Here is a 10,711-nt window from a genome sequence, read left to right as displayed (position 1 = left end):
GGAACATTTCACGTATTTTTATATCCAAAACTTGACAGGTATTCCGCCTGGTCCGATCCACACTAAAACCTTTATAAAATCCATGTGCTTTAAGCTATTCTCATGTAACTTGGTACAGTTGTAGTCAAGGAGTTGCTGAATCCAGACAGTGGTGTCTTTATAATTATATGCATTGCTATCCAGGTGTTTTCCAATGAAAAAAACAAGAATAAACATTTCCATTTTTTCTTTGTTTTATCACAATTTGCTCAGACATGTGAACATTCACAATTTTTCTGACACTGGAAATGCATGCTGGGAGGTCTTAACTATCCATTGAGACCAAGATTATGCATATTGTCCTTATAATTGTGGAGATATTGTTGATTTAATTTGGATAGGCCTCTTCAGGTGAAATTCACCTCCAAAATCCCTCGGGGTGAACAGGTTAAGACCTTTCATTTGCTGCTTTTACCTTAAAAGGTAACAGAAAAACATCTTGTTGAGCAACAAGTTCTTTTATGAGCTGCAGGAAAGAACTATGACGTCTTTGTATGATCAAATATATTTCTGTGGGAAAACAACACATCCACAAAAAAAGTTCACAGCTACAGTTAATTCATGTTAAAGATACATGTTTATAGTTGGTATCAAACATCCATCTTATCTGTCTGAAGAGTTAGAAAACAATAAAACTACCAAGATTAAGACACAACTGGACTGGAGAGACACATTACACCCTGGAAACAGAAAGCGTCTTGAGTTGGAGGCCAAATACAGTCAGATGAGTGGGTTTCCATCAGCATCCGCTCAGGATAAAAGCTGGAAGGCTGGAAGGTAACGGTACGACCAGATCCTCCGTCTTTTCAGCCGTCATGTGTCCATTACAGGGCTGGACCTGGGAGGATCCGCTGGCTCAGCAAAGTCCTGCTCAGGACCACTAGGTGGCAGTAGTGTGCCACTTCTGCTGGTGGCCAGCCACCACAGCAGTGAATGAAACAGACGATGAAGAAGAACCAAGAAGACAAAACCAGCAACGAGGAGATGAACCTGAAGGAGCTGAGATGGTTGCTGAGTTTCTGTTGCTGCTTTTGCATAAACAGCAACGATCAGCATGAATTAGAAGTGTAGAAGTGTGAGGGAACGTCAGGAGGCTGCAGATCATCTTCTGGTGAAGAACCGAGTTAACACTTAACATGAGGCAGGACCTCGTCTTTGCCTTGCAGAACTTTCCCATAATTCTTGTTGGAGGGCCGTTCCTGGCAATGCAGACACTTACCAACAGCTGAGGCTCCATAAAGCAACTTGCTACTGGAAAGAAACCTCCATCCTGCAGAGATGCACCATGTATGTTGGTAAACCTCCCAGGAATGTTGATTCCAGGAGATTTAGAACAGCTGTTTCAGAGAAAACCCTCTGTGGTGATTAGTTGAGCAGATATTTCTGATGGCAAGAGTTGGGATCAAAACTCCTTCCTGGAAATCATGATGCAGCTTCCACACATGTGCAGTTTAAGGGGGCAGTAATGCTCTTCAGATCAAGGCCAGATCTCCACAGAGGAACGGGTCCAGGTCATTGAGAATCTCAATCATCTCTGAACTGGCCTTTTGACCTTTAAACCTTACCGTATCAACAACACAGCGAGTTCTCTCTCCTCTGTTCGGCTTCTCCTTTGCCGTCTCCAACTCATCATAATTGATGACACGTCTCTCCAGGAGTTTGTCCAGCAGTTTCAGGAGGTTAGATTCTGAGATCCTCTCAACGAGGCTGCTCCGGACTTCCAGCAGACGTTCGGCTGTAGGGAGACGCAGACGGGCTGATCTAACAGACCGTTGTAATCCAGAGGAAGGAAGAGAAACTTGTCTATCCCAGACGCTGTGGGAGGTGTTGTCCTTTAGAAACAGTCGGATATGTTCCAACATGTTTTCATAAGTCACATGGAATGCTGGGAAGTAATTGTCATCGTACTCTTGATCAAATTCAGCATCTGTAGGCTGGACTTCAACTGAGTCTCCTCCAGGACTGGTGGTCAGAGAGTAATCCTGCTGGGGGTTCAGTTTACAGTGAGGGGGGGTCTCTATGTACGTCTCATCTCCAAATAATTCCTTCCTGGTATTTTTCACATGCTTAAGACAAACATTTTTCGGAAGTAACAGCACAGCAATGCGGTATTTGGTTTCTGGACCCTGTGGAGGCTTGTAGAACGGCAGAACCAACGCTCGGATCGGAACAGAGGGAGAGGCTTCATCTATGACGTTACCGTAACAAGAAAACCCTGTGACGTTGATGACAACATGAGTTTCTGTTATCTTCTGAGGTCTGATGAACTGGATGCCATCATCGTTCACGTGAGCGACCGACAAGAAGCGGCATCCCCCTGTGGAGCGGATCTCACAGTGAGGGAGGTGAAGCTGACACATGGACCCCTCCTTCACACACCTGATGTCAAACAGGGGTCCTGCAGGCTTCTTGTGATGTGGGCTCAGCTGGCTCCTGCTCCAAGGAAGGATCCTGTACAGAACCTGGCCTCCGTCCTTCATGTGAAACACCAGAGCCGTCTCTCTGCACTGGTACTGACCTGGACGGGAGCACTGGAACCTGTAGCTTTCACCAGCAGACTCATCACTGCAGGCAGGTGTGAACTCCTCAAAGCTGCTGCTCAGGTTCCCGGCAGGGAAACTTCCACATCTTTTTAGGGCTCTGCTTTCTGCAGAAGGTTCATGAGTGGGCGAGGGAAAGCTGCTTGAACGGGACCTGCTGCAGGACTTTTCCTTCCTCTCACAGGAACCTGTGGTGGAGAGTTTTAGAGGACCAGAGGAAGGCGGAGCGTTGCTCGCTGGGATCGGCTTCATTCTGATAAAAGGCTCACATCCTTCTCCCAGGTTGGAGTCTTCTTCTTCACGCTGTTGTGTCTCTTCACTGCTGCTTTCAGAGGACGTCTCCTCTGAGAAGAGTTCACCTGGTCCACCGTCATCTGTTTGGTTCCAATCTAGGCTGCAGATAAAAACAGATGAGACTGTTGTTTTATTTGACACTAAACTCATGACATCTGGAAATAATTTTAAAGTTACACCTGAAATCACAACAAGACTGTAAAAATATGAGAGTTTATGGAAACTGACATGTAAAACCATGGTGGCTCTAATGAATGTGAGCAGGTAAATAATGATGAGTGAGGCAGAGGTGCGTGCAGCGTCCCAGCATGCACCTCTGCTCACACTGAACTGGCTGCTCTGTCTGATGCTGAAGCTGCTTCTGGGTCTGGTATCAAACCCGTCCTTCCTGATGAGGAACCTGGGTTTCTTCCTGAAGCTCATGTTCAATCCAGAGCCAACGCTTTAGCTGCCATGGTGGAGGATGCTGGAAACCAGCCTGGAGTTCAACACCTTCCTCCAGAGATCTGATCAAGAATGACTGAATCTCCTCCTGAACAAGATCAGTCAATACTTGGAACATTCAGTCAAGTCTCTCTGTCATTCTGGGAACTGTCGGCACCATTCAACCCCAAACGTCTGGATGAGAGAAGAACTAGCAGAGAACCCAGAACTGGACCAGGAAGACTGTTCTACTTTTCTGAAGCTCTACGAGGCTGCTGGACCACAGAGATCTCAGCTGGTAATGAAACACTTATTGGTCCAGGACGGCTGATGGATGAAAGCCTGGATTCTTCTCAGTCACGGAGCTTTTGGACAGTTTGACGTTAAGGACATTTATTGGAGGAAGTCAGGTCCATTTAATGTTGATGCTCTCCCCTCAGTTCTGTCCCGGTTTGGAGTTAATGTCCCAGTTTTGGTGTTTAGGTTCCTGTTTTATTTTGAAACTCCGTGTCCTCGTGTTTCAGTTTTGTCTTGACTTCCCTTGTTCAGAGACTCACATGAAATGATAAGTTTACATATTTATGCTCATAAACAAGGAGAGTTCTGCAGAGTTCGTAACCTGGATGAACCAATACGACGACTATTCCATCAACTCAACCTATTTATGATGAAATAACTGCACAAACATTTCATTTTTATGAAAAATACAGTCCTGTATATATATTATTATATTATCACTGCAGTTATTAGATTTTAAAATACTTGATTTCTCATACTAGACCAATAATGTGTTAACTTATTATATTATTGGTTCAAAAACGTAATTCCATTCTTGTTTGTTCCTGTTTTTGTTCCGTGTGAAACGTCCACATGGACGAGGTTATTGGTGGATTTTCCATTCTGGGTTCCTTCACAGTTCAGAGCTGCAGTGGAGCAGCTGTGTGTCTGAACATCCTGGAAGGCCGTCAGCTGGAATACTCCTTTATTTGTGGACACGTGAACACCAGCACAACACTGGTCTACAACACACATCTGGATCCTCTGATCCTGCAGCCTGTCATCATCCTCCTCTCACAGCTTTACTGGGGAAAGCAGCCGCTGAGAAGCTGCAGCTTCACTGGAAACACTGGATCTTTGATAGACACTGGTTTTAGTAGAAAACTGCTGGAAGCAGCAGGACCGACTCCAACCTCCACTGACCTGACAGTCTGATGGAAGTCTAGACTCTGCAGCAGATCTAGGGATGGGAATCGAGAACCGGTTCTTGTTGAGAACCGGTTCCCAGTGTTTCAATTCCTTGGAATCGTTTGCCTTTTTCCCAAACGATTCCCTTATCGATTCCAGTCGGCACGAATGACGTCACCAAGCACGTGGCGCACCGTGCGCATTCACGCCCAGCAGGAAAACACGGGGACAAAGCGGCACAAACGCTGGAAAGTTTGGTTACATTTTACCAAAAAGGATGACAACAGGGCGACAATTCTTGCAATGTGGACATTTCAACAAAGGGGGGAAACTGTTAGGACTCGGCCGGCTGATGCGCTGAGAGCGCGGAGTCAGCCGGCGTGTGTTAAGGCTGATTTATGGTCCCGCGTTACACCAACGCAGAGCCTACGGCGTAGGGTACGCGGCAACTCGCACCGTACGGCGCGCGTCGCACCTTACGCCGTAGGGTCTGCGTCGATTTAACGCGGAACCATAAATCATGCTTTAGAAGAGCTGCGCCACGCAGACGTGCCGGGCGCTCCGGCGGACAGCGGAGCTCCAGACACAGCTGCATCTCGTCAGCTCATCTATGGAGAAGTTAAAGAGCTTGTACCACTAGCTTCTCCTTTCATCAAGGCAGGGAAGAGCATACCATAACCATAACATCCATTAAGGACCAGTCAGGGGGAGTTACACATGACCCCTGTTTAATAAATTCAGTCTTTAGAGACTTTTACTATAAATTATACTCGTCACAAATTGAACCATCTGATCAATCCATTAATGAGTTTCTTGGAGACATTAATCTGCCGAAGTTACATCAGGAACAGGTTATGAATTTAGACTCACCGCTCTCAATAGGAGAACTCCATGAAGCTCTTCAACATATGCCCAATAATAAAGCTCCGGGCCCAGATGGTTTCCCAGCTGAATTTTACAAGGAATTCTGGAGTATATTAGCACCAACATTTTATAAAATGATTCTAAATGCTAGGGAGAATAAAAGCTTACCCTTAAATATGAACTCTGCTAATATTAGTCTTTTATTAAAACCGGACAAGGATCCCTTGCTCCCATCGAGCTACCGCCCAATTTCATTGATAAATGTAGACCTTAAAATAATTAGCAAGGCCATTACTGAACGTCTGAAAAGAGTCACCCCTTCTATTATACATCCGGATCAAACAGGCTTCATTAAAGGTAGACATTCGTCTACTAATATTCGCAGATTATTAAATATTATAGACTATTCGAGTATCAATAAACAGGAGACTACTATTATATCCTTAGACGCGGAAAAAGCATTTGATAAGGTAAATTGGAAGTTTCTATTGGCAACTTTGCATAAATTTGGATTTGGCGAATCTTTCATTGACTGGATAAAAATATTATACAGCTCTCCCAAGGCACGTGTAAGGACAAATGATCAAATCTCTACAAGTTTTACCTTGCAAAGAGGCACTAGACAGGGTTGCCCTCTCTCTCCCTCATTATTTGCAATATTTATTGAACCTTTAGCAGCAGCTATTAGACAAAATCAAAATATTAAAGGTATACAATGTAAAATATTAGAGCACAAAATTAGTCTTTATGCGGATGACGTACTCCTCTTCCTCCAGAACTCACGATCTTCACTATCACAGACAATTGCACTTATAGAGGGATTTTCATCTCTGTCTGATTATTCTATTAATTGGTCTAAATCCACTGTTTTGTGTGTTAACTGCAATTTTAGGAATATAACCAATACTCAATTACAATCAGGGAACATTAGATATTTAGGCATAAACATCTCCCCTAGGCTGTCAGAGTTAATACAATTAAATCATGTTCAGCTTATAAAGAAAATAGAAGATGATCTTTCCAGATGGAGCTCTCTCCCCATTTCGCTCATGGGTAGAATAGCCACCATTAAAATGATGGTTTTACCAAAAGTAAATTATTTTTTCTCAATGATACCATGCAAACCCCCTCTTTCCTGGTTTAAATCGTTGGACTCATATGTATCAAAATTTCTGTGGAAAAATAAAACTCCACGTATTAGTTTAAAGACATTGCAAAAATCCAAAGAATATGGAGGTTTAGAATTACCTAATTTTCAGTATTACTTCATAGCCAGTAAGTTACAGTATATTGTAAAATGGTCAAAAGATCATCCTTTAGATAGTCAATGGCTGGACTCAGAGCAAGTGTTTTGTAATGAACTAGAAATCTCAGAGTTACCATTTATTAGTCAAAGTATCAAACGTCATCAATGTTTCAAAAGCATTAATATTAGCACAACTTTATCAGCTTGGTGGGAATTTCTTAAAATAGCTAAAATTTCACTTTTTCCATGTGACCGTACACCCATATGGAACAACCCAGACATCGTGAAAAATGATAAAAAGATGGTTAACTTCGTTCAATGGAGAGATCAAGGAATACGGTACTTACAGCACGTAATTGTAGGAGGACAGTTTGTACCTTTCAATACACTTATTGTTCAATACGGAGTTAGCAGGAATACATTTTTAGAGTATCAACAACTTAAGGCAATAATAAATAAAACATACAAAATTAGCCAATTAGATTTACAACTTCCCGCTAAGATAATAGATTTATTGAATCTAAGCACTTTAAAGTTGTTATCAAAACTCTACAGGTTAGTGTCTAAACTGGACGATTCAGTCTCTCTCCCGATCTCTAAGTGGGAGGCGGATCTCTCTCTTAATACCGACCAGTTTTCTTGGTCACAAATATGCTTAAATACGTTTACTATGACTAAAAACCCAAACCTACAACTTATACAGTACAAAGTTCTTCATAGAATACATTATACTGGACAAAGGATGTTCCAGATGGGCTTTGTCACCTCTAATATCTGTTCACAGTGCACAGAGAACACCCCAGATAATTATATGCATGCTTTATGGTTCTGTACACCGGTACAGAGGTTCTGGAAGGAGATTTGTGAGGATTTATCCACATGGATCAACCACAGAATCCCAGTGTGCCCCACGGTATGTATATTAGGTCACCTGGGAGACACTCAAATAGATCCTAATTGGACACACCGGGTTCTCACTGCCTTATGTATCGCAAAGAAAACCATTTTAGTAAATTGGAAACAAAAATCCAGTTTATGTATCAACCATTTTAGGAATCTTTTATCAGATCATATTAGTAGTGAGATAATGTCTGCCTCCACTGAACAACATTCGGCTGAATTGCACTCTCTGTGGTCCCCGTTTATTGGCTTCGTTACCTAGTGGGGGCGGGGGGGGTGGTGATCTCGTAGCCCTTGGGGTTGGGGGTCGGCTTGGGGGGTCTGGGGCGCGGGCCTCTGGTGGCCCCTGGGGGGCGGTGGGGGGGGCCGCGGGGCCCTGTCCCTAGCCGGTGGGGGCCTTGGGGGCCTGTGGGGGGGGTTACCTCATGGCGGTGGGGGGGGGGTGGCTGGGGAGGGCTCGGGCGGGGGGCTGTGGCTGGGGCGTCTCCGGGCCTCCCGGGGGGGGGCGGGGCCGTGGACGTGGGGGTCCCACCCGGAGGGCCCGGCCCTGCCTGGGTGGGGGGTGGCTGTCTGCGCTGGGGGGGCATTGCTGCCTTGGTCCTCCGTCGCTAGGCGGGGGCCAAGTGCCCCTGCGGATGTGGGGACTCCGGGACCCTTGGGGTGTCCGCCGGGGTGGCCTCGGGGGGGGGTGGGGCCGGGTCCGGGGAGCGGGCCTCCCCTGACCGGGGGGTGCACGGGCGGGCGCGACGGCGGGGTGGCACCATTCCCAGGTATCTATGTCTTATGTTGTCAGTATGAATGGGAGGATGTTGGACCGTTTCCCCCTCCGTCTGGGGGCTCCGGCGGCGCCGGGGGCGCCCTTGGAGGTACGGTGGGGCCCTTGCCCGGCTCGGGGGGCCGGCCCCCGTCTACTGGACGGCCGGTGGGGGGACGCGGGTGTCTTATCAGGGCCGGCTTTGCTGGTCCTGCTTCCTGGCTTCGGCCTCCGCTCCCCCTCTTGCCCCCCCTACACGATTCATACGCACATAGGCGAAAGGCGGGGGGTCCGGGTCGTGGGGGGCACTGTCCCGCGGGGCCTGGCACTCCCCGCCTCACGGTTTTAACAGCAAAATAGACACTGCACATTCAACACTTAATAAATACATTTGACAAGGACACGTAGTTCGGGAGGGGGGGGGGTCTGTGTCAATCGATACTTGGCCCTCCCTCCTCCCTGTTTTTATGGCATTAATCACATGCACTCAACACAAGGGGCGGGAGGGGGTCCCACATCGCCCGCGTTCCCTCACCGGCCTGGGCCTGGGACGGGTGGGTCGGGTTACCCGGGCCTGGCGGGGCCCGCCGTGCAGCCTGGGGTGCCTTCTGGCGGTGCTGGATCCCCCCGGGGAGGGGGAAACGGTGCGTGATTGTATGTCTGTGTCGGTGAGAATGCGGTATGGAAGGGTCCTGCCATGGAGGATTTGAGCCTCCATTGGCAGGACATCAAAAACTTAATAATTTATCAATATTATATTATACAAAGATGGTTATTATTATTATTATTATTAGTATTATTATTAGTATTATTATTATTATTATGTATAGTATATTATATTATTATTAGTATAGGTATCGGATAGGTGAATGGATGAATGAATGGGATGCCTGGGTCTGGGGCCCTCCGTTGTCGGGCCTGCGCGGGTGTCGCCTTGTTGGGGGGTTCCCTCTCTCCGGGCCCGTCTCCGGTCCCCCCCGCTGCCTCTACGGCGGGGCGCCCCTCTGGTCTTGGAGGGCCACTTTCGTGGGGGACGGGTGCGCCTGCCCGCGTCGGCGGCCGGGGCGGCTCTGTCTCTCCGGGCAGGCTGGCCCCCTGCCGGGTGGGGGTCGTTGGCCTGAAGGGTGAGGGCCTCCTGGCCGCGTGTCCGGCCCGGACCGGGTGGCCGGGGATTGCCTGGGTCGCGGTCCGCCGCCGCGGGATCCCTGGCTGCTTCTTTCCGCGCCGTGGGGGCCCCGCCCGCGGGCCCCCTCGGCCGCCGCCGGGTGGGGGGGGGGGCCTCGCAGGCGGTGGGTTGCCTCCCTCCTACTTCTCCCCTCTGTGGGGTTGCCGGTGGCCTGGGTTCCGGGCTCTTCCTTGTCGGCCTCTGGTCTCACGGGTGGCGGGGTTGCTCCCCCCCCTCCCCCACTATAGATACACTTCAGGTGGAGCTTTGTTTGGTTTATTACATACACACACACACACACACACACACACACACACACACACACACACACACACACACACACACACACACACACACACACACACACACACACACACACACACACACACACACACACACATATAGTCATTTAGTCACATGCATACACACACACACACACACACACACACACACACACACACACATGCATGATCATATACATACACACACACACATAGACATACACACTGGCTTGTTCACCTGCATGCTGGCTCTCTAGTTTTTGGGTTAGGTAGCGGTAGCGATAGCTTAGCTCAGACTGCGATCAGATCTCAAGATTTAGGTCGATTGCTGTTCGTGTTTTGGATGGCTCCGTGCCGGTTTCGTGCTTTGTTTGTGGTTTTTTTGTTGCAGATTTCCAGTGCTTGACGTGTGTCTCCGTGTGTTCCTGCTTCCTGGATTGGCAGTGGATGTCGTCACCACCCCCCCCCCAGCCCCTCCCCCCCCCCAAAAAAAAAAAAAAAAAAACACTGGGTTTGTATGTGTATATTTATGTATGTGTACGCATATGTGTGCGTATATATATATGTATATATTACATATAGTAATAATGCACATATATACACTTTTGGTTTCTACCGTCATGGTATCAATCAATAATATGTGTGCAGACAAGGTAAAAAAAAAAAAAAAAAAAAAAAAGGCAGGGAAGAGTATCAGGCCAGAATAGATGAATGTCACCAAGCAGGGACTAAGTTTGTGGTGTTGAACATGTTACTGGACATTCTTGTGGAATTGCTACAAAGTAATTTGTTGTTTTTCGTTAATTTGTACAGAAGAATATTTATTTTATTATTATTATTTTATATTAAATACATATTTTACTGTATATTACAAATCATTTTGTGGGGACCCCCTGGCACCATCGAGGAGCCCAAGGCTGGGGGCGTCTTAAGACCTCATTATATTTTTTTTGTTCAAAGATATAAAAGTTTTATATCTTTGAACAAAAAAGATCAGAGAAACAAAGAAATTGAAACAAA

The 10,711-nt window shown here is 46.9% G+C and overlaps 1 protein-coding gene across 1 annotated transcript; it reads right to left on the bottom strand.

Moving 5' to 3' along the window:
* Positions 1–232: 232 nt before the first annotated feature.
* LOC133423411 (caspase recruitment domain-containing protein 8-like) lies at positions 233–3,296 on the bottom strand. Its single transcript, XM_061713586.1, has 2 exons — positions 3,253–3,296; positions 233–2,973 (listed from the first exon to the last, which is right to left on the bottom strand). The coding sequence occupies exons 1-2, from the start codon at positions 3,294–3,296 to the stop codon at positions 1,512–1,514; spliced, it is 1,506 nt and encodes a 501-aa protein (XP_061569570.1). The 3' UTR covers positions 233–1,511.
* Positions 3,297–10,711: the final 7,415 nt, after the last annotated feature.

This window comes from Cololabis saira, chromosome 22, assembly GCF_033807715.1.
Source record: "Cololabis saira isolate AMF1-May2022 chromosome 22, fColSai1.1, whole genome shotgun sequence".
Classification (NCBI taxonomy): Eukaryota; Metazoa; Chordata; class Actinopteri; order Beloniformes; family Belonidae; genus Cololabis; species Cololabis saira.
This window is presented reverse-complemented; position numbering and strand designations above follow the sequence as displayed.